At 37.0% G+C, this 23,111-nt stretch overlaps 3 protein-coding genes and 2 long non-coding RNA genes across 7 annotated transcripts in view; 1 reads left to right on the top strand and 4 right to left on the bottom strand.

Moving 5' to 3' along the window:
* utp20 (UTP20 small subunit processome component) overlaps positions 1-16,568 on the bottom strand; it is a 32,217-nt gene extending 15,649 nt beyond the window's left edge. The window contains exons 1-31 of one of the 3 annotated variants that reach the window (XM_056233502.1): positions 16,444-16,568; positions 15,005-15,085; positions 14,842-14,908; positions 14,534-14,666; positions 14,273-14,461; positions 12,677-12,758; positions 12,448-12,585; positions 12,210-12,365; positions 11,465-11,611; positions 10,612-10,746; positions 10,443-10,520; positions 10,185-10,363; positions 9,005-9,139; positions 8,607-8,695; positions 7,361-7,466; positions 7,108-7,258; positions 6,313-6,384; positions 6,086-6,244; positions 5,924-6,000; positions 5,684-5,763; positions 4,468-4,735; positions 4,202-4,381; positions 4,017-4,107; positions 3,839-3,924; positions 3,129-3,254; positions 2,855-3,021; positions 1,873-2,081; positions 1,528-1,671; positions 969-1,048; positions 559-782; positions 327-471 (exon numbers count right to left, since the gene is read on the bottom strand). In XM_056233502.1, coding sequence (XP_056089477.1) covers positions 327-471; positions 559-782; positions 969-1,048; positions 1,528-1,671; positions 1,873-2,081; positions 2,855-3,021; positions 3,129-3,254; positions 3,839-3,924; positions 4,017-4,107; positions 4,202-4,381; positions 4,468-4,735; positions 5,684-5,763; positions 5,924-6,000; positions 6,086-6,244; positions 6,313-6,384; positions 7,108-7,258; positions 7,361-7,466; positions 8,607-8,695; positions 9,005-9,139; positions 10,185-10,363; positions 10,443-10,520; positions 10,612-10,746; positions 11,465-11,611; positions 12,210-12,365; positions 12,448-12,585; positions 12,677-12,758; positions 14,273-14,461; positions 14,534-14,666; positions 14,842-14,908; positions 15,005-15,085; positions 16,444-16,470 — 4,001 coding nt within the window. In that variant the 5' untranslated portion in view covers positions 16,471-16,568. Of the gene's footprint in view, positions 1-326; positions 472-558; positions 783-968; positions 1,049-1,527; positions 1,672-1,872; positions 2,082-2,854; positions 3,022-3,128; positions 3,255-3,838; positions 3,925-4,016; positions 4,108-4,201; positions 4,382-4,467; positions 4,736-5,683; positions 5,764-5,923; positions 6,001-6,085; positions 6,245-6,312; positions 6,385-7,107; positions 7,259-7,360; positions 7,467-8,606; positions 8,696-9,004; positions 9,140-10,184; positions 10,364-10,442; positions 10,521-10,611; positions 10,747-11,464; positions 11,612-12,209; positions 12,366-12,447; positions 12,586-12,676; positions 12,759-14,272; positions 14,462-14,533; positions 14,667-14,841; positions 14,909-15,004; positions 15,086-15,314; positions 15,492-16,443 lie in introns of those variants that run through there. The other 2 variants (XM_056233500.1, XM_056233501.1) reach the window with 2 other exon arrangements.
* Positions 16,253-22,098, top strand: slc5a8 (solute carrier family 5 member 8). The gene is made up of 14 exons (XM_056233503.1): positions 16,253-16,738; positions 17,616-17,681; positions 17,764-17,815; positions 18,122-18,189; positions 18,627-18,781; positions 18,865-19,005; positions 19,112-19,241; positions 19,355-19,443; positions 20,160-20,269; positions 20,354-20,421; positions 20,507-20,593; positions 21,490-21,689; positions 21,758-21,861; positions 21,949-22,098. The coding sequence occupies exons 1-14, from the start codon at positions 16,397-16,399 to the stop codon at positions 22,080-22,082; spliced, it is 1,746 nt and encodes a 581-aa protein (XP_056089478.1). The 5' UTR covers positions 16,253-16,396; the 3' UTR covers positions 22,083-22,098.
* On the bottom strand, positions 18,022-19,488 carry LOC130069571 (uncharacterized). Its single transcript, XR_008803779.1, has 3 exons — positions 19,367-19,488; positions 18,619-18,773; positions 18,022-18,179 (listed from the first exon to the last, which is right to left on the bottom strand). It is a non-coding gene; the product is annotated as an uncharacterized LOC130069571 (long non-coding RNA).
* LOC130069570 (uncharacterized) lies at positions 21,528-22,223 on the bottom strand. Its single transcript, XR_008803778.1, has 3 exons — positions 22,096-22,223; positions 21,795-22,015; positions 21,528-21,666 (listed from the first exon to the last, which is right to left on the bottom strand). It is a non-coding gene; the product is annotated as an uncharacterized LOC130069570 (long non-coding RNA).
* A 156-nt stretch (positions 22,224-22,379) lies between these two features.
* Positions 22,380-22,990, bottom strand: lyrm5a (LYR motif containing 5a). Its single transcript, XM_056233499.1, has 2 exons — positions 22,914-22,990; positions 22,380-22,709 (listed from the first exon to the last, which is right to left on the bottom strand). The coding sequence occupies exons 1-2, from the start codon at positions 22,956-22,958 to the stop codon at positions 22,497-22,499; spliced, it is 258 nt and encodes an 85-aa protein (XP_056089474.1). The 5' UTR covers positions 22,959-22,990; the 3' UTR covers positions 22,380-22,496.
* Between the last annotated feature and the right edge of the window lie 121 nt (positions 22,991-23,111).

Here is a 23,111-nt window from a genome sequence, read left to right as displayed (position 1 = left end):
AGCATTATAAATGTCTTTACTGCCACTTTTGATCAATTTAATACATATTAATTTCTTTTTTTAAACAAAAACAAAATATTAATTATCCAAGACATTTGAATAGTAAATATAGGCAACACAACTGTTTTCAACATTGATAATAAGAAATGTTTCTTAAGCAGCAAATTAGAATGATTTCTGAGATCATGTCATTTTTATTGTTCGCCAGCTAGAAAAAAATTGTTCTGAAAACGATTCCACTGATCTCATTCCGACTTTTAAAACTTTATTGTTAATAGTTATCGTCCTTGCTGTGAATGTACATATAAACGGATTTATGAACATACTTTGAGAGGATGTTGAGCTCTTTGCTGACTTGAGCTCTGAATTTCTTCTTTTTGAGGCGTTCAGAGTTACGCACGACTCCGCTGAGGTACTGTAGTAGTGCTGGGATGTGAGGAAGGAGCAGACGGCAGCCGATAGTCAGAGGATCTACCCAAAAGAAAAAGAAAAAGACATGTCAAATAAGCAAAGAATAGTGGGTCTTCTAGTATAATCAACACCACTCACTCTCAGTACCTGATACATCGCAACTTTCAGGGATCACACAGTCATTCACAATCAACTCTGTCTCATTCTCCTTGGGTTCAAAGTCTGGAGTGCTCAGCAAGCTCTCGGCTATGTCAATCACCATGGCCACTGTGAGAGAAGTCACGTTTTTGGAGGATAACAGACCAAATACATTGAGCAGGACATCACACTCAGGGTGGCCTGGTCTCTGCTTAGCAAGCAAAGGGAAAAATCTGACAGAGTGAAAAGACAACATTTATATTATAAGATTGCGTTGCAATAAAAACTGTGCACATACATGTTTAAGAGTAAAAATAAAAAGAAGCTTGGCTATTTTAACAAAGGTGGTTCTTGCATTCATACGTTGCTTCATTTTTCTATGAGGTCCATCTTCTCCGCATGGTTAATAATAAACTTACCGAGCGTTTTGGGTCCACACACGGATGACTTTCACGAGGGGCGTTGGTGCATACGTGCTTTCAGTGGGCAGACGACACACCTAATAAACAAAACACAACCAGGTCATCATCTGGGTTACTTACTGAATCTATACAGATTCCAACCGCATTTAAATATATCAAGACTGCATCAGCACACGAATCAGATCTGTAAATTAAAATGAGTTCTTTATTTTTAGACCGCTTAATCATTTCATTATAGTTGTTGTATGTATATAGTGCTGGAATTTATTTTCAAGGGAGTACCATGTCTATTAATAGGTATAACTACAGTAAAGTCTTCAGCTAGTCAGCTTGAGATCCTGTCCATTTAAACTGGTTATATCTCTTAATCCTAGTAGTGAATGTTTTATGAGCAGTAGGACAACCATATTCATCCGCACAGTTACATAGAGCCGAAGCAAAACAATGTTCTTACGCAAAATGCAGTTTTGTTTAACCGCTAGAGGCCCAAAAGTTACATAGTTTACCATAAAATTTACTAAAGCTATCCCATCAGATTTCTCTTTTATGCACACACCTGAGGCCACACCACAGCTTGGAAAACAGCGTCCAGCTCATCTGCAGTGAAGTTGTAACACTCAAAGCCATCAAAGAAGTCTTGTATGCGCAGAATCCCCAGACGACGCAAGTTCTTCAGAGGATTGATGCAACCAGGCTTGAGCTACACAAACATAAAGAACAGTGAGCTCTTGAGATCAACAACCCAAAAATAGATTCACACAACACTCAAAAACATTATATGAGAAAACACTAATTTCCTACAAAGAAAACCCTCAAATTTTTAACTTTGAAGAGTTATATTTCATAATTTAGATTCAATTTGTAAAAGTATTAATGAGGAGGTTTTCTGCATTCAGCTCACCTGCTCTCTGTGATCCAGTATAAATGACACGGAGGCTGTGATGCACAGCAAGATCTGCAAAACTTTGGGCAGGTAGATTTGGATGAGATGGCCTAGTTTATTGATGAGCAAATCTATGGTGTTGAGCAGGCTGTGCTGGCGACCCACAGGGAGAACAGCAGACAGGTTTGTTTCACCAATGGCTCGATTTACCGCAGCTAAACACGCCCCTGCAAGCAACAAATAATTCATTTTCTGAAATCAATGCTTGCTTCTGATCCATCTTTACAAAAAGAAAAGGAGTAAAACAAAATATTTTGGTAGCTTGTCTCAATAAAGAAAAGTGTCCATTTATTAAAGTTCAAGTATGTTGCATAACTAGCATATATGGACATGAATGCACTATTGTTAGCTAGCTATTTAAGTTTTCTAATACTGAAATAAACCTAAATATTTTTTACAACCTTAAAGTGTAATGCACAAATGTAAAACCAATTATGGTCCTCTATCAAATTCATAAATGGTCCAAATAATAACCCAGGGTGTTTTCAGACTTGGCAAGTTTGGTTCGATTAAAATGAACTCGGTGCAATTGTTCTGTTAGTGCGGTTCATTTGAAATAAGTTTGAGCGCTGCCATCTGGACCTTGGTGCGCACAAAACAAGCGGACCGAGACCCCTGAAAAGGTGGTTCGACTGAAATCTGAAGCAGATCTTTGTTTTTGTGTGTGACGGAGGAATTTGGATTTTAAAAATACAATTATATTTACACACATACAACAAGCTCATTCAGCCCATCCTACAGCATTGTATTGGATTTGCGATAAGTTCCATCGCAAAACATAAATCATTTTCTTTTTTGGTCTGGACCAAAACAACCAAGAGAACCAAATTACAATTATGAACACACCCTTAATATAATGAACTGCCAATAGGTGATTATAAGGTGTATATTTGAAGGTTTTGTTAGGATTTAATAATTTGAATAAGCTTTAAGTAGTTACCTTCAGCATAATGACGAACAGGCTCCAGCAGAAGATCTATAAACATGCCCATCTCCTCTGGTTGACAGCCCGCCAGGAAGCGCAGCACTATGGAGGAGCGTGAAGCCGTGCCCGACTTACCCTGAAACTTACTCCCAGCCTTAGTGCACATCTTCCCGTACAGTATCCTGCAAGAATAAATAAAAACTACTGAATGCACATAACATTCATGTTCAGTGAAGAAACAACACTGAAGCACTGATATCATTAATATGCACTGTGCGTGTAAACACACCTCATAAGCATGGGAATGAGTTGGGGTCTATGTGACGAAAGTACCACAGTTCCTTCTTCTGAGATGTTGAAATGGACAATCTCATCTTTAAAATGCTTGTCATCCAGAAGTCTCTGCAGATTCTCTCTGTAAACAACCACAAATCAACAATCATTATGGACCTAAAACAAAGCCCTGGGGAACATCGCTGCTGCAGCAATGTTAAAAAAAGCATTCACAGTGCTGCTTAAAGCCATCATATTAATACCCCCATATAACCCCAAAAAATAAATAAATAAAAAATGTCTGCACAAATAGAACATTTTTAAAGCATCCAACCGGCATGTTTGAGGTTGGAGAAAAGCTATCTCTGATAACAGGCTTAAAATTAGGTCAGTGAGGATTGCCTCTAGGATTTTTTTTTTCCTTGCACCAAATGACAAAAGTGGCTCCAAGTAACTCGGAGATGTGAAATGAATCCAGAGATGTAAAATCATAATAGACTAAAAGACTTCCTGAGGCAATTGGTACATTCCGGTATGCCAGTAGTGAGAGTTAGTAAGGTAACCAAAGAAGTCTTTTGGAAGATACCATCAGTCTCAGCTCTGAATATAAAGCATTCTATTCATAAACTGACCTAGTTACTGTATAAAAGTTTTTACTGAGAAAAAAAAAGGAAAGCAAGAAGAGAAGGGAAAAGATATTTGGGTCCTTTGTGTTACAGGTCTTACTTGTAAGGGAGAATATTTGGGTCTTTGTATGTCATCAAACAGTCAAGTGCTATTTTCTGGATTTCTTGATCTTTATGGCACAGGAGCTGTGGGTTTAGAGAAAGAATTAGTCTCAGCTGGACGTTCACCAAGTATTAATAAGGAGAATTCCCTTTAAAACAAAGCTTTGAAACCATACCTGGGTGTACAGCTCACTAAGATTTGCCTCCATGTATAAAGATTTCGGGTTAGTGAATTTGGAGAAGACCTTTAAGTGAGCAATGAGCTGCCTGAAACAAAAACAGATCCACACGTTTGTGTAAGTTCTTCAAGTAGGTACCTAGAGAACAAAGACAAATGTTAGGAGATAAAATCATCTCTTACTTGGCTGCTGCTCTTCTTGGCATCTTCTTCTTGAATATTTTGGAATCTTCCTTATTTTCTTCATCGTCTTCCATGTCAGCATCTACATCTTCACCCATTTCCTGCTCTGATGAAGAGCTGCTTTTCTTCATGAGGTCCTGAGTGGGAGCCACCATCAGGTCAGATGGGTAGAACTCATTACTGTGAACAAAGACAACAGAGAAAATTCTGTTATGGAGAACTTTCTAGAGAGACAAATAGGTTGATGCCATAAAGCTCACACACACCTGATGAAGCGCAGCAGTAATGGGGTGAGCTCTCGGCTACGTGGCTCCACTCTTTCGGGAAACTGGGACATGGCTCGCCAAAGCAAGCCACGGAAGTTTGTGAAGTCTGTTCGCTCAATGGGATTCAACACCTGGTCCAGTTCTTCCAGAAACAGAACTCCCACATCCCCGCTCTCGATCACGCTGGTCCCAGGACCTCTGAGCTGCTTTGCGGCTTGATGTTGTCCACCACCTCCCTCATCATCGTCGTCTGCCTGGAGCTCTTCCTCTGAGAATAAAGTTTCAAAACAGTTTCATACATTTATGACTAATGGGAACATATAACAGGTCAACCTTTTAATAAAAGACAAATAATATTATCGCACTGACATTTAACTGCATTGACACTATCAAATGACAACAAAATTTGAACTGGATAATGACTAGGGGTGTAACGATACCCTCATGTCACGATTCGATACATATCACGATACTGAACTGACGATACGATATTATTGCGATACTCCAAGACATATGATAAAAGGCTAACAAAAAATGTAATGTGATTAAAATTCTAACTTTGATATTACATTGTGTGTGTAAATGAATAGGCTTGGACTCTGTGTTTTTAACCCAAGGACAATGGTGACACCAGAATAAAAATATTCATGATTCTGAAGCTGAAAATACAGAACTATTTTAGACGAATATTCTTGCACTTTTTCACTAACTAGATATATTAAAAATAATGTTGGACACTTTTTCCTGGTCAGGTAACATTTGATATTATCAGGACCCACAAATATTCCCCCATTGCATTATTATACATTATAATCAACATTATATATAGTAGTTTAATGTAGTACTGACACTAAAACTATGAAAACTTTTTCTCACATAGTCATTTTTTGGGGGGGGGGGGGGCTATCCACGATACGTATTGTCACTATCCACGATACTTATTGTTGCATTTTTGTATTGTGATATATTGTGCCACGATATATTGTTACACCCCTAATAATGACACTATTGCCTTCTGTAGAGATGCTTTCATAATTGATGAAAATTGTAAAATTGACAGAGTTATTGAGCTGAATGACACTGATTGTCTGATATATTAACACTATTATTTTCCTGTTTATTATTGTGTAGTTCTGTATTGTAAACAATCTGTATTGTATAAAGTGCTAACAAATAAATTTGACTGGTCTCGAATGCCTCATCATTGAGAACTCACCAGCTAGACCAGCAACCATCTCCAGATGTTCATGATAAACCTTCCAGAAAGATTTGTTGTCCATTTCTTTAGCGTGCGACCTGGGCGGACGAAAGCATATCAAACCAAAACTCAAAGACAGAAATAATACAAAGAAATAGAGAATAATGCTGAAGACATAACGTTAGGGTTCATGAGGGTTTAAAGGCAAAAGATCAGAAATGAAACAGACTGTGCACTCAAGCAATGCTCCACACTTACACCAACAGATCAATAACAGCATCCCAGAGAGGTCGGAAATTGACAAACAGCATTGCAATAAGATAACGAAGAGGAATCTGTAAAACACAAACATATTTATAGCACAAATAAAGCTTTCAAAAATGATTTCATATTTGATATTGAGTAAAAGGCATTAGCTACCTCATGGAAAGGTCCCTTAGGCAGACAGCGCTGCACCAGGTCATGACGGAGTTTCCGAAGATGTAGTAGTTTCTCCCTGTAGTCCTGTACTGTGGCCGGGACCTGCTCTGCCTGCAGACACACAGCGAACACCGTCTGCGCATTTGAGCTCTCCTCTCCCTGAAGAAGAAATGAGTTATTTATTAATAGATAAATACATGCATGCTTTGTTTTAGATTTTTGTTCACAAATGATACCTCTGCAGGTTTAGGAAGGTCAGCCTCAAAATTTGACAATATTCTGAGGGTCAACAAACGAATCTGTAGAGGACAAGGAAAAATGTATCCTTTAGAATCTGTATATTCATAACAGCATGGTCCACACAGACGAGTAATTAATTTATTACATTCAATATAGAACCATTTTTGGTAACAATTTACAATAAGGTTTTATTTGTTAATATCAACTACATTAGTTAACATGAACTAACAATGAAAAATACTTATAAAGCATTTATTAATCTTAGATAAAGATAATCTCGACATTTTTGCACCTTTTGAGACCTTATTGTAAAGTTTTACCCACTTTTACAAAATAATCACAAAACTAGAATAAAAGTTATGGACTATAGAAATTTCAGTAACGTTAATGTAATATATTATAAAATCATTTTTAATGCATTAAATATGCCATGTAATGCAACTTATAATGCATTGTATGGTCTCATGAATAATTGTAACCATAATTATAATACTTATTTATTCATTTAACACACCTTTAAAAAGTACAATGCATTAAAACACATAGCAAACAACAGATTAAAGATGTAACAAGAAATCTGCAAATATTATAATGCATTTTAACTGGTTACAATTATTTATGAAAATATATAATGTATTATAACTACAATTATGAATACCTTTATAATGCATTATACATAAAGGCTTTAAGTAAATAGTCACCAAAATGTCCATGACCTTACGATTTAATGAAATTATATTTAATTAAATTACAACAGCAACCCTCACTAGGCTAAACCTGACCTTGGAAATGTTGGAAGAAAAATTGGAATGCAGTTTATGGTACAATTCCAGCAGAGAATCATGGGCCAGCTGAGCTGAGGAGCCGTTGAGTGCCAGTCTGGTGTAGTACAGATCTCCTAACAGCAGTGCTGAAAGATCAGTGGGGACTTTCCTGTAACACAAACAAAAATGCAAGTTTCTTAATTTAACAGACAAGACCCTTTTTTACTGGGATGTTCAGAGCAAATAAACATGTAAATACTGAAGCACATACTCAATGATGTTTCTGACCAGTTCTACGGGCAGGAGTGACTGTACCGCTGTCGTCTCCTTGAAACTGAGCAGGGTGCTAAGAGCCTGTCGGGCTACAAACAGCCCTCCTGAGAGGACAGAAGGACGGTATTAGGAACATCCTTTAAAGGGGTCATATAATGGTGCATGCACTTTTACAAGTTGATTGTACTGAAATGTGTGTTGGCAGTGTCTGTACACAACCATCATATAATGATAAAAATCCATCCAGTGGTTATGTTTTAATCTCCTTATATGTTTTCCCCTGCCTCAAATCGAGCCGTTCGACCGTGTGACGTCACACGCTCGGAAGCCCCTCCCACGATTGTTGATTGACAGGAGCGTCTCAACACAGACCCGCTCCATTGAGAGAGCTGTCAATCATAGTCTGCGCGGACCGGCGCGGTCATTGTTGATATGCTGGCTGGAGCACTGTCTATGAGCAGAATGGCGTCTAAGCGATTGTGGTGTTCTGTTCTTGGGTGTAATAACGAACACAGCAGTCATTTTAATGTTCCTAAATCCGAACCGCTTAAGACGCAGTGGCTGTGTTTGTTTTCGAAGGGAATATTCCCCACGAGCAACGTCAATGCGTTCATGTTTGCGCGAATCATTTCTCACCAGACTGCTTTATAGACGAGGAACAGTATAAAGCTGGATTTGCTAAGCTGCTGCTCATGAAAAATGGATCGGTAGCTGCTACCAGATATTCGTGTTCCTGCTGAATCTCCAGAAGAACGGAAGTGAGTGTAACGTTTTATTAAACTTTATATTAATATATTATCTTTGCAAATCGCTAGCTGCACGCTTCACAATGAATGCGTCTAAGGTTTACACTCAGGGTACATTACGGCATGTTTTCTATGTATGACGTTCTCAATATAATTCATAATCCCACGTTTATACTGAACAACGCGTTATGGTTATTGAGTTACAAACGGTGTACGCCAGAGCTCTGGTGTACGCATAGAACAGAGGGGCGGAGTCAGCAAAGCTCATGATCATTTAAAGTCATATGCACTGAAACGGCGTGCTGAAAACAGAGCTGTTTTTGACCAGGTAAAATAAGTGTTTTCTTACAATACTAATGAGAATTTTTAATTAAAGTATATTACAAACTTTTAATTTAGACCCTAAAGAATCATATTAGCTTGTACAAAAATGGCATTATATGACCCCTTTAACATAAAAGTAAAGTAGCTTGAGACAATCATTCACACACGACTGACCTCTCCCCAGAGTTTCACTGCACACCTCCTGTAGTAACCTGTTCAGTAGTACAGTGACGGCCTGTATAACGCATGATGCTTCTAATGGCCTGTAAAACATTTTAATTGTTGTATATTTACACAAATACCAAATTATACAGCAAAAGACCATTAACCTTTAACTGTCACCCCACTTTTTGATCATAGATCTGAACTTAAAATGTTGTAATTCATGAATTCTTTGGAATAAAGGCCTAAATTTGGTCCCTTTTTTAAAGAAGTCACAAAACAGCAGATTATTGGAGATGTATTGCAAAAGTACTGAACTAAGCATTTATTTTATACAATATGATTTAAAAGAATATTATAGTAATGCATGCTATTTGACACTCTAGGATTGTGGGTAATTGAGTTTTTACCTGACGTGTGGGAGGAGCACTAGTGCAGCCCAGGGATGAGAAAGGTCAGAGAGCGGCTGATCGATGGGGATGTCAATGAGAGAAAGAATCCGTTGGGGAACAGAGAACGACTGGTCTCTTTCAGGTCCAGTTGACCTAAAAGAGAATTTGGAATTTGTGAAGTACTTAAATTCAAGACAATATATTATTATGCCCTTTTACAAAGTCTCGATTTTGTTTTTGGGGTCTACTAGAATACATTTTCATGCATGAAATATTCAAAAATACAAAATTTATCCCATATTTTCCACTGTTGCAGCACCTCCCTTCCCAGTCTGTCAGTAACGCTCTGTTTAGTTCCTGTCTCTATCAAGCCCCTCCTTCTGAAAAGCATAATGTGCTCTTATCTGTCGGCTGGCACAGTTAGTTGGTCAGATTGGTCAACCCAAGTGTGCCACACACATCCTGAAAAGTGAAGCCAAAGCATTTTGATCGCCCCCTGGTGGCTGGATGCAGAATATGTCGTAAACCCTGCCCTCTCCATGTAATCGAATGGGACATTTGTTGTATGAATATCTGAACATGCAATATATCAGAAGAAAGAACAGAGCCAAAAACTTTTATTCTAGTTTTACAAATTATTTTTTTATCACCACTTGAATATGGGTAAGTTTCATTTTTTTTAAAGTAACATTTCCGATCCAGATGTAGTCTTTGACTAAAATTTTCTCCGCTTTTTGCTCAAAAGGTTGCTTTAAAAAAAATGAAACTTACCAGAATAATGATCAAAAAACAGATGGAGTAGATCGAGTCCATCAACACCCCCAAAGCATGCAAAGTCCTATAGCTTGTCCTGGGTCGCCATTTCATCCGGTAATGTTAGGCAGTTTTGATTTATATGCTTTTTAATGTTGATGATCGTGTTATTTAACATATGCATATGATTACATATACCATCGCTTGTTTCTGCATCATCTTCACCTGTGTTTTGATCAGGAGATTCAGTACTCTTTCAAAAGATGCATAACAATACCCCAACCATATAACAGAAAAACACGAAAAGCGTCTTTGGCGGCGAAGCGTTTTCTCATAAAAGACGAGCTAAATTGTCAATAGAATTGTTAATATAATAGAGTTAATGAGGAAACAAATTTTAAAGTGCATAGAAATTCAAGATGATTAAAAAAACAGCCCAGCTTACCTGACACTCTGTCCAGTGAAGACTAATGGGTACTTCTCAAAAGCCATGGATCCGTCAGTGGGGGGCGGAGCTTTGGACAGAATCAGACCAACCAGCAGTTCTAGAACCAGCTGTCGGTTTACAGCGTCCTCAGTGCAGAAGAGCTGCTCCAGGTACTGCAGCAAACTGGGCAAGAACACCTAGAGAAACACACATCAACATTACAGACGCAAGTTGATCTTAAAGATTGTTTCACACCACAGTCCGGCTTTCACTGACCTGCTCAAACTGTTTCATGTCAAACATCTCTTTTGTAAATGACAATATGACGTCTCGGTCCATCCCGCTATGGAAGACCTGTGTGAGGGACCAGAGAGGAAATGAGGTCGACAGGAAATCAGACGGATAAAGATGGACAAACGTTTGTGCAAGTGCACACAAAACAAACCTTTTTCACTAGTTCGTGGATGCTCTGGGCAGGCAATGACAGATTCTCCCCCATCAACAGAGACGAAACCACTTGTAAAAGCATCCTGGAGCAGGAGTAGGACAGTCCTGGTGCTTGAACTAGCTTCAGAAGTGTCTAAATACAACAAAAATGGAGAAAAACATATCAGAGATGCACCAGCACTCAAGGAGAACAGTCTTTAGCCCTATTCGGACAGGACTAGTTTCCCAGAAGGACGTTAGAGAAGTCAGAGATTTTAATCCCATCCGAATCTGCCATGCCTGTGCTTTTCTCACACAACCTCATTAAAAAATCTAGAGCAAATCACCTACTGTTTTTCGGCAAACTCAACAGTCCTCTGAGAAATCTAATCCCGTCCGAATGCGAATGTCTGTGCTTCCTGATGTTGTATTATCCTAATGCTTCTGCTCATGTGTTTTTGACCTAGCTGTGCTATCGTTTATTTCAAAATGAATGGTATCCAACAAAGAAAAAAACTATATAAAACTAATAAATAGAGCCAAAACATGGAAACTGCCCATTTTAATATTAGTGTCAGGATAGTAAGAAACTTGTCTAGATTTCTCTGCTCACTTGAAAGTTTATTATAAAAATAGCCGCTTCTATAAACTTCATTTAAAGTTAAAGCACAGCACATGAACTTCTGTAACATCCACGTCTAGAAAACACACACTACCACCTATGTGATAAACACCGAGATGTTAGTCCGTCTGAATTGGTACATGAAAATAACAGATGTCGAGTGGTAAGAACTGTAACTCAAACATTGTTTAGAAAAATAGGCCCATCCAAATAGGGCTTTTGAGTGATAGAGAAACACACACATACAAACCTCACAGACAGACTGTGGTTTTGTAATTTTTGCTCCTTTGCGATGCTCCACAAGTGTGTGGTAGATGTACAGGATCCTCTCCAAGTGTTCATTAGCTTGGTCGGCATCGCTTGTCTCTAACTTTCCAAGAACTTCTTTCAGAGACCCCTGCAACACACACATTTATACATAAAGACCATTAAAAGACAAAAATTATATATAAATAATACTGGATCTTAATATTTTTGTCAGCAATGGGATTGTATAAAAATACTGATTAGTTGAGGTAGCAAAAGAATATTATAGTAATTTATGCAGAATGAAACGTATATATATGCATTTTTATATATACACACACACACAAATGGTATGATTTTTTAACGGACAATATAACGTTCATGCATACATGATGCATGTATACTATACAGAAGTGTTTTCTCTCCCTTAAAACAGTTTTAAACGGGTGAATTATTACTAAAAGTAAAAAAAAAAAGTGTTTAATTCCAGTTATTTGTGTGCACATCATCATTTGCAGTCATTAATTTAAAACAAATCATTAATATCAGCTGATTAATTGGCTTGGCTGATGTATAGGTCTATTACAAGCTGTTACTATAGCATCGCATTAACACAACTGAAACGATGACCAATCAGCATCTAGAATGGGAAGAATCACTTTTTATAAAGTGCATAAAACATTAAAGTCCATACTATATGCTTTGACAGACAAACTTCATTTAGAGGAAGAAAAAAATGTTTTTCTCACATTTAAGGAGTCCCACAGGACCATCAGGTGTTCTTTGTCAACATAGTTGGCTGAAGACTCAGCCATGTGGTCCAGAGCTTCTTTGATCGAGTCCCAAGGTAAATCAACATCCTGTCCGACTGCTGGGCCAAGCTTCTGCAACACCAGCGGAAGAGCCTGACAACAACAGTACTGTTATTAACTGACAAGCCAAATGTTAATTGTGTGATGCGTTTGGCTTTCCGTGACATGATCTCACCGTAGAGGCACAGGAGTGGAACATGTCACGGACTCCTCGACACATCTCAAAGATCAGCTGACCGGCTCCTCTGGCCTTCTGAGGATGCTCTGACAGGTTGGAGAACACGAGTGTGAAGAGCGCGTCATAATCTGTAACCTTTTGGATATGAGACAGATGCATTAGCTTAAAACAGGACATGATCATACAGAGGACATGATGAAAACAATCCGAAAAGTTAAAGACTCACCTTTCTCATCAAAAAAGAGAAGCTCTCGGCAGCAAAGTTGCGGATGTGTTCCTTCTTGTGCGCCAGAAGTTCACTGTAAAGACTGATTTAGAGAAAGTAACACTTTACAATAATTTGTTAACAACATTAGCATTTATTAATCTTAATTTCAAAATTTTCTAATACATTATTAAAATCAAAAGATGTATCTGTTAATATTTAGTGGACGTCAGCTGACATGAACTAACAATAAACTTGTATTTTTATTAACTACTGATAACAAAGGTGAATGAATACTGTAATAATGTCTTGCTTATTGTTAGTTAAAGCATTAACTTAACTCTCACCCCCCTTTTTTGAGCATAGATCTTAAATAGTTGTAATTCATAAATCCTTTGGAATACAGACCTAAAGTTGGTCTCTTTTTAAAGAACTGCAAATTATTGCTGAAGTGAAAGAACTTGAATGAATGTGTAAAAAAATGTGTTTACTGCAAAGCAAATGTTGTGTTTTGACATGTTGTGATTTGTATAGTCACAGAGTGTACAAAAAACAAAGTCACATGAGACACAGACATATTTTAACCGTATAAATACTGGGAACTATATTCTCTGAAGGCGAAGCACTGCTACTTGGGCGGAGTAATAACCGCAGCACCTGAGACGCGCCGTGGTGAGGAGGAGCAGAGAGTTCGTTCAGAGTTTGGGTACGGTACGTCTCAGGTGCTGCGGTTATCACTCCACCCAAGTAGCAGTGCTTCGCCTTCAGAGAATATAGTTCCCAGTATTTATACGGTTAAAATATGTCTGTGTCTCATGTGACGTAGTTTTTTGTACACTCTGTGACTATACAAATCACAACATGTAAATAGGAAAATGTTTGCCTTATTTTGTCACTTATTTGGATTAGTATGCTAGCTGCAACCATTTACATCCAGTCTTTGTGCTAAGCTAGGCTAGCGGCGGGTGCGTCAAACAGACTTATAGCACGCACGGAGATGAAAAAGGTATGTATGGACTTATCTAACTCTGGGGGATAAGGTGAATAGGCTAAAGTCCCAAAAAGTCGGAGTGTTCCTTTAACAGAAATATTTCACAAAATAATTTGGACTCTTAAATTGCTAGAAAATCAAAGCCATATGTCTAACTAAATTGTGTTCCAAATTTGGAGTTGATTTCACAAATATTGAAGTTCCAGTGAGATTTTGTTTAAGCGCTATACCAAAAATAGCCACCGGGTGACACCTACACTCCATTGAATTTTAATGCATTCTGACATTTCTGTCACAATATACAAAAATCAGTGGAACCCTGAGTCTCAGACCTTTCCTCCACTTTCCTCCAACCTTGATCAAACTCACTTGCCTGTAGGTTTCTAGTAATCCTGAAGACCTTGATTAGCATGTTCAAGTGTGTTTGCTCTAGGTTGGAGCTAAACACTGCAGGACAGGGGACCTCGAGGGCCAGGGTTAAGAACCCCTGGGTTAACTAATTTTAACAAATGACACCTTATTGTAAAGTGTTACTAATTACACATTATAAATCTATACACTATGACTGAGAATCCAAACATCCAACTGAGATCAAAAAGTCTGACACAGAATAATCTACTACTCACCTGTATATCTTGTCCATATCCTTCACCATCAACCTCCACAGGTATTTGAACAGGTACGACAGACACGTGAAGGCCCATTCCAACACTTCAGGGTCTTGTGTGTCCAGTATAGACGTGATGATGATGAAGAAATCAGAGAAGTGGGGGTAAAAGTCCATCTGGAGGTCCCGAGCCAGTTGAATTACAAGACTGAAAGCAAGTGTGGGGTTAACATGGCTTTGTTGGTCTGTTTATTTTAAAGAAAGACTGAGAGAAACTTACTCCAGAAGAGGCTGGTAAGCCATGTTGTTCTTCACTGACAGGTGGGTCTTCAGACTCTCCACAATGACATTTTGGTGAAACACCAGCATATTGAAAGACTGACTCTTGCTTGACACCTCTCGAAAAAACATGACTGTAGAACAGACGATTAGTTTAATACTCAAAGCAAAATACTTCAATGTCACTACACCATATACATGACAGTACAGGATGTACAGATCATCCATTAAATTAACAGTATGTACAATATCATCATAATATACAGTGTATTTTGTCATATTATAAGGTCACAGGACGTGGTTACTTACTGAAGTGTTCTGTCAAATTCAAGTCTTTCCATTTTATTAGGGCTTCATAAAAATAAGTTTCTACCTCCTGAGAAAATAAGCAGCAGAATTAATCAAAAACACTTTAAATACTATAATGTTGCTAACCATAAGTTATGTTATCTGATATAAACAAGACTCATACCTCATCATAACTTCCAGTCCTGTCAATGCGATGAATGACATCAATGTTTACTTTTGCGAGCCTTTCAGAAAACGTGGCAAACTGGAAAAGAAAAGATATGGAGATATCTTAACTGAATGAAAACTTCCTCGCATTACACTCGAGCTATATTGGACTTTATAGATGACAAGGTAATGATTAAAAGCAAAGACTTATATCGACCCAATTCAATATGTAAAATTCGTTTCGATATGTTTATGAAATAAAACATTTTCATGTTTGCCAGACGCATGAGCAGGAGTCTCCAGCATGCGTTGTTCAATAAACTTACGCGAAAAGTGTTTTCTGATTTATGAGATGTGGGCTTTGCTTTGAGCTTCATTTTGCTGTATTGTCTCTCGACCAAATACAAAAATTAAGAGTATTCCGTGGTTTAAAAAACAAGATGCGTTATCAATTGCTGTGAAATTGTTGATACACATGCCGTATCAGGGAATCGCCATCTTGAATGATGCATTATGGGTAAAAACTGGACTTTTACTGTATTTCAAAAGAAAAGTCTTACTACGTTTAGAAGTACATTAGGAAAGATCATGCCTTGTTTAGGTTTTCTATTTATTTATTATTTCCAAAAAAAAAAAATTTTTTTCTTATATTATACCAGGGCAATTATGTTATTATTACAACTGAAACTAAAACCATAAAAAATAAATAAAAAATTCGTTGCTTGAAATAATATAAACGAACTAAAATAAAATAAAATATTTAAAAAACTTATTTTATTTCATCTACTTGCCAAGGCAACATTTCCTGTTTTATTTAGTTTACCTTGATGTACAAAAAAAATACAAATAAAACTAAACCTGAAATACAAATTAATAAAAACTATTAAAAATTGACAAAAACACAACAACATTTTTTAAACTTAAACTGAAATTAAAATGAAAATGGAAAATATAAACATAAAATCGAATTCAAAATATCAATAAAAACGATATTATCTCACTAATAGGCCTACTAAAATAACACTGGTCTACCAAGGGTTTTCAGTAGAATGATGTATAATAATACAGAAATATATTATGAGATATGAAATTATGAGATAAAAATATAAAAAATACCAAAATACCAAAAATAACATTAGGCTGGCTTTGTAATAAATAGGGAGTGAATTCTCTTTCTGTGTCTCACACACATGAATAAACACATTATCTAATTACTGAGAAAAAAAAATCATTCCAGCCCAAATGCTGTAAGGAGGAATGAATATGATACGGGTGGGATGATGACAAGCATGCAGCTCCAGGAACAATCACACTCTCTCTGACTGACCGCACTGCAAAGAGGCTCCTCAGACTCTCAAAACTCAAGAGATCAAGAGATCCTGTTAAAGAAACTCAGACGTCCACCAAGATGTCCAGTGGACCCTCCTTTAGTGTGTGGGACTATGTGGTCTTCACCTTAATGCTGGTCGTCTCAGCAGGCATCGGGGTGTATTACGCCTTCGTCGGAGGAGGTCAGAGCAGTTCCGCAGACTTTCTGGTGGGCGGACGGAGTATGACGGCGGTACCAGTGGCCCTGTCCCTGACGGCCAGCTTCATGTCAGCCATCACCGTTCTGGGGACCCCAGTAGAGGTGTATCAGTACGGAGCCATCTTCATCCTCATCTGCTTTTCTTATGTTCTGATGGTGGCTGTTAGTTCTGAGATCTTCCTGCCAATCTTCTACAGACTGGGTATAACCAGCACCTATGAGGTGAGATGAGAGAAAACTGAACTGGAAGGAAAATTTGGCATAAACACCTTTTATTGCTGAATTCAGGGTTATTTTCGTTAACTAAAACTTTTCGGTAAAAAAAAAACCCTAAAAAAAACTAAACTAAATGAAAATTAGAAATGTGAGAAAATTTTTTTTAAATAACAAAAGCACAATTGCTAAAAATTAAACTAAAATTAACACAAAAACAAAAAATATAGCAATAAATGCTAATTAAATTAATAAAACTACAATGAAAATTATAATAACAATATTGCTGTTTGAAAATGGTAACTTTATTGAATATATTAAAGATAAAACATTAATGATCAGGGTTATTATCATTAACTAACAAAAACATTTCTGTTAATTGAAATAAAGCTGAAATATAATAAAAATTAAATGTTGCACTGAAAAAAGGTTAAGGTTAAGCACTAAAATTATGAACTGGAAATAAATCATAACCATAACTAAAACAAAAATCAATTTGAACCTAATTAAACCTAATAACAAAATGGAATGACTAAAAATTCCACTAAAATTAACATGAAAACTAAAAATCAAGTTTCAAGTTTCAAGTTTGTATTTATTTATATAGCACATTTAAAAACAGCAAACAGGGCTGACCAATGTGCTGAACAATACACAAGATAAAGAACAAGGACAATGTACAAATAAAATATACAAATAAAAGCTAATTCAAAATAATATTAAAGCTGAAACAAAAACTAAACTAATACAGTTGCTGATCTAAAATAGTAACTTTATTTAATATAGAAAGATCAAACAAATTAATGATGTTAAAATGTGTCAATAATCCATTCATTCAGATGAAAAAGCAACCGCAATGTAACTTAATTTCCCCCTCTGTTTGCAGTATCTGGAGATGCGTTACAATAAAGTAATTCGACTTTTTGGGACAGTCCTGTTTATCATTCAGACAGTGAGTGTTTTTCTTGCTATTATCAGTCTCACTAAATCATACAGTAAACAATGTAGTTAGAGTATTTTCCATCTCTTCTCAGGTACTTTACACTGGTCTGGTTATTTATGCTCCAGCATTGGCTTTAAACCAAGGTAGGATTTTTTGCACTTCAACAATTACCAAGAGATGCCACAGAAGAACCATTTTGGGTTCTTTTAAAAACATAATTTCTTAATATAAACAACATTTTGATAATCTAAAGAACCTTTTTCACTATAAACCTTTTGTGCAATGGAAATTATTCATGGAATTGTAGATGCCAATAAAGAACCTTTATCTTTTAACAGTGTAAAGTCGAACTGCATTATTTGTGGAGTGCATGGTGTAACAAGTATGCTTGATAATGTGCAGGAGCACTCTATGGTCAAGTGAACTCTCTCCTCTCTCTCTTGTCTCAGTCACTGGTGTGGATCTCTGGGGTGCCGTCATGTCGACTGGGGTCGTCTGCACTCTCTACTGTACATTAGTAAGTTAGTGAAAGAGAACTGTACGATTCTAAATCAACTGAGAATCACAATTTTTGGTTTTGTTTAAAATTATTAATAGTATTTTTTAAACGGTTTAAATTAATGATTCAATGACTCACTCATAAAGATTTCCATTGTTTCATTCCTGGATTAATCAGCATTTTTGAACGAATCTCTTGCATTAATGATTCAATTTTAACAGTCACCTACTGGTGCAACGATGTTTGATACAATCTTTATTTGAAGCATCAAGTTACTTTCAAAAGGTATTTTACTCTATTTTCATTGATAATATAGACAATTTTTTTTAATATCCATAATCCTTAACAAAAACAACTGGAAAAGTCACAGAGCCTTCAAATATTGTTGTGGACAACTGGGGGCCTTGGAGTGAAAAAGGCTGAATTGCACTGATACTGTCTCTTTACCTTGGCAGGGCGGTCTGAAGGCGGTGGTGTGGACGGACGTGTTCCAGGTTGGCATCCTATTGGCTGGTCTTTTGGCTGTCATCGTCCAATCAGTGCTTCTGCAGGGCGGGATCTCCACTATCATCAGTGACTCCGCTCAGGGCGGCCGGCTTAACCTATGGGAGTAAGTTGTGACATGACTTACAGGTACAGGAATGCATAATTAAACACTTTCTCATGTCGTGACTCGTGTCCAACCCCTTTCAGCTTCGATCCAAACCCTCTGAGGAGACACACATTCTGGAGCATCACAATAGGAGGGACGTTCCTCTGGACCAGCGTCTATGGCATCAATCAAGCTCAAGTACAGAGATACATATCATGCAAGTCCCTGTTCCATGCCAAAATGTGAGCATTGCACGAAAAATAATTCTTGAATTCAAACTGAAAGAGATCCAATGTGTAACTGAACCTTTTTGTGTGTTTGTGTATGTGTTTTTTTGTCGTTATCCAGGGCCTTATACATTAATTTAGTGGCTCTCTGGGCTATTTCATTATGCTCAGTATTTTGTGGCTTGTGTTTATACTCCGTTTATAAGAACTGTGATCCATGGACAGCAAATAAGGTGTCTGCACAAGACCAGGTACACCACAAACCACATGCATCTCAAATAACAACATTATAACCTGTGCATGTATTGATGCTATTACCAATCAATATGCAACATCAATGTATCTCTCTTAAATATACAATAAGCTTATGCCATACCTGGTGTTGGACATCCTGAGTGAATACCCTGGTCTGCCAGGACTGTTCGTGGCAGCAGTATATAGTGGCACTTTAAGGTTTGTTCTCTACAGATCACCTAAAAAAAGTACTTTCATCATTAATTACTTACCCCCATGTCGTTCGTTCGAGACCCACATCCTTCTGTAGAAAACAAAAGAAGACATTTAGCAGAATGTTCAAGCAGCTCTTTGCGATATAATGAAACTATCACTCATGATATTCTTCTAAAATGTTACAATAGTTTTGTTGTGAAGGAACATAATGAAAATTAAATATAAAATCATAATGAAAACACTCATCATTTGAGTAAAATAGTTAACATGAACCTGCAACGAATATTTCTATAGCATTTATAAATATTGGTTAAGGTTAATTTTAACATTTACTAATGTTTTTTTTTAAAGTTATATCTGTTAACATTAATTAATACACTGTGACCTTACATGAAAAAGCAATAAAACTTTTTTTTTTTTAAAACATGCCCATTGTTAGTTTATGTTAGCTAATGCACACAGTCTTTGTTTTACAGTGCATTGACTAATGTTAACAAATGAGACCTCACTGTAAAGTGTTACCTAAAGAAGTCCTCTCTATATCAGAGCGTAAACTTGTACCATGCGACATTATGAGCTCCCTCACAACCAATATGATACAAGTTTAAATGCAAGAATGAAAGGCATGTGGGTGAGTTAAGTGATAATTGCTTTCAACGCCCATACCAAATGCTTCACATTAGCATTTCTTGAGCATGTATTATATTTATTCTCTACAGTACAGTCTCCTCCAGTGTAAATGCTTTGGCTGCGGTAACTATTACAGATCTGATGCGTCCGTACCTCAGTCTGTCAGAGAGACAGCTATACTGGGCTTCAAAGGGCATGAGTGAGCAAATGTCTTCATTTAGAATTCAATAACAAATAATCAGTTATTCCAACTACTAAACTAGAAGATGTTTCCTAATCACAGGTGTGTTTTATGGTGCCGTGTGCATTGGAATGGCTGGTCTTGCATCTTTGATGGGAGGGATGCTACAGGTGGGTTACTGAAGAATTATATGTGAAAATGACAGGGCAAATGATGGCATAACCCTAATTTTCCTGTCTGTTTGTCCCTCAACAGGCCGCTATTAGTATTGTAGGTGTGATTGGCGGACCTCTACTGGGCCTCTTCTCTCTCGGCGTCCTGTTTTCATGCGCCAACACAAAGGTTATGGCGGCTAGATTTTAACCCGATAAACGTCACCCTTCTTTTTTGAACGTAGATCTGAACTTGGCTTGGTTGTAATTTATGAGGTTTTGAAATACAGACCTAGGTTGTTCTCTTTTCAAAGAAGACCCTCAGCAGATTTTTTCAATGTGAAAAAAAAAAAGTTATAGAAGTTTCGTTTACTGTAGCAAATGTACTGAAACATTTTTATTTTAAAATGTAAATGTTTTACTAAATTATTTGACTCTAAAATTGCTAGAAAATCCAAGCTATACGTCTAACCAAGTTGCGTTTCAAATTTGAAGTTGATATCACAAATGTTGAGCACGCTAAGAAGTTTAAAGCTATAATTTCCATGGTAAAGCAATGTCCGAATGTTTAAGCATTTGAATGATACTAATTAATGGCGATTATTAAAATATGTGATAGGGAAAAAACAGGGTTTCTGCAGGTTTTATGAAGGTAAATTTGAGACTTTTTGAGACTTCTTTAAGACCAAGTAAAGAACATTTCCCTGGTTTAATAGACAAAGCTTAAAGCTAGTCCCAGACTAAAATGCATGTTTGAGCTGTTTTAACCGAAAGCAATTTGCACTTGTTTTGTCACAAGATGCACACCAGTAATGTTTTTTTCAAGGCAATAATTATAAAAAGCCACTTAAATGTCCTGAACTAAGGCCTAAAACCTTTTTTTTTTTTAAAGATTTTTTAAGACCTTAATTTGTGTAAGGATGAATTTAGTTTTTATTAAAAGATTTTTTAAGACCTTAATTTGTGTAAGGATTAATTTAGACTAAATACCTTTGAAAGACCTAAAGAAACCCTGAAAAAGGGCATTTTTCTTTATAAAATGCAAAAATACAGTGGTCATTACAATGGAAAGTGTGTCTGTTTTAGGGAGGTTTGGCAGGGCTGTTGTCTGGTTTGGCGCTGTCACTGTGGGTGTGCATTGGAGCACAGATATACCCACCGCAACCAGAGAACAGCAGACCGTTGCCTCTGATGACACACGGCTGTAACTTCTCAATGGCACCAGAGGGCACTAACTGGACTGCAAACATGGACGACTTCATACTGAAAGAGAAGAATCTACAAAGGTGGGTTGTGCAAATCATTCGAGTCAAAATCTATTGGCTGATATGTAACGAGATCCATTTCTTAACAGGCCTTTCCTGGGTGATAATTGGTACTCGCTCTCATACCTGTACTTCGGCCCATTGGGGACTGTGACGGTCATCGCTGTAGGGCTTATAATCAGCATACTTTCGGGTATGAGACATTCCGACATGTGAAGCACTCTGCAAAATGCTGTCATTGTTCAGGGTAACTGATGTTTTCTAAATGTGTGTCTCCAAGGGGGCAGACAGACGAAACTGCAGCCTGGACTCATGCTATCAAAAGAGGACCTCACCTGCTACAAAGCCTACAATGTATTTAAAGAAAAAGTGAGTATACATTTTATTGGGTGTGTCTATATATACATAAATTGACATATATACTCACATTATTACCATAACTTTTTCCATTTTTAATTATTTGCACTAAAAGGTTTCCGGCAGTTCGGGTAAGCTTGACCTGGTGCGGGAGCTGGAGAAATCTTTTGGAAAAACCAACCTCGCTTTCTGCGATGTAGAGTTATCTACTCAAACACGTCCTTAAAACACCATTAAACTGAAAGGTCTTTAAATAAACATACATATATACCCATTGATTTTTAAATAAACATACATACATACCCAGAAACATGTCACTTTCATTACAATTAACAGCTAAATGTAATAAAGATGTAGTAATTGTAAAAAAGAAACGTTTATGTCCAAATCTGTTATAGTGCAACACATCATACAGATTTTCAAAAACTTTTGAGACACATATAGTCTGGCACTTGTGACAGAAAACATCGACTAATGCTCTGGTTCGTAATAGCGTTTCTTCATAGCTCTGTATTTCCTGAGGAAGTAAAGTGCCTCGAGTTCTTTGATCACAAATTCTCCACGGTCAATCAGCTTTTGGATTTTCTCAGGATCGGTGACGTCTTTGTTCTTCATGAAAGCGGCTTTCAGACGCTCCCTGAAGTATGTGGTGCCTTTTGGATATTCCCGTCCAAGATACAAAAGCTGCAGAAAATAAATTAATAACCAAAGCAATATGGGTGATCATTATTACAATTTTACACATCTTCTGTGTTTATTTTGTGACTCTGCTGCCATGCAATGTTGTGTCTAATAAAGATGACATTAAGTACCATTAAACAATATTTCATATTAAAAGATCAGATGTAACAAGAAAGCAGAAGGAAACTGTCAGAAGATGATACTTACATTTTTGTACAATCTGACCACCTCTCCTCTCAGTGGATTAGTCATTTTAACTTCTTTCTCTTGATCCTGAGAATACCAGACAAAGAACAAACAATAATACACCACAATATATTATATCCAATAGCATGCAACAACACACAAGAATGTGGACTGAAAATCCCCTTGCAGTCTGCATTTATATATTTTACGGTTATACGT

Source organism: Rhinichthys klamathensis, unplaced genomic scaffold (genome assembly GCF_029890125.1).
Source record: "Rhinichthys klamathensis goyatoka isolate OS25496 unplaced genomic scaffold, OSU_Roscu_1.1 h1tg000370l_1, whole genome shotgun sequence".
NCBI lineage: Eukaryota > Metazoa > Chordata > Actinopteri > Cypriniformes > Leuciscidae > Rhinichthys > Rhinichthys klamathensis.
Note: the sequence above shows the minus strand (reverse complement) of the source record. Positions and strands in the feature narration are given on the sequence as shown.

Coding starts and splice junctions, on each gene's coding strand:
- lyrm5a (XM_056233499.1), bottom strand. CDS start 22,958: ATGACTAATCCACTGAGAGGAGAGGTGGTCAGATTGTACAAAAAT. Junction 22,710..22,913: donor TGGTCAGATTGTACAAAAAT/GTAAGTATCATC, acceptor TATTTTCTGCAG/CTTTTGTATCTTGGACGGGA.
- slc5a8 (XM_056233503.1), top strand. CDS start 16,397: ATGTCCAGTGGACCCTCCTTTAGTGTGTGGGACTATGTGGTCTTCACC. Junction 16,739..17,615: donor GTATAACCAGCACCTATGAG/GTGAGATGAGAG, acceptor CTCTGTTTGCAG/TATCTGGAGATGCGTTACAA. Junction 18,190..18,626: donor GCACTCTCTACTGTACATTA/GTAAGTTAGTGA, acceptor TTACCTTGGCAG/GGCGGTCTGAAGGCGGTGGT.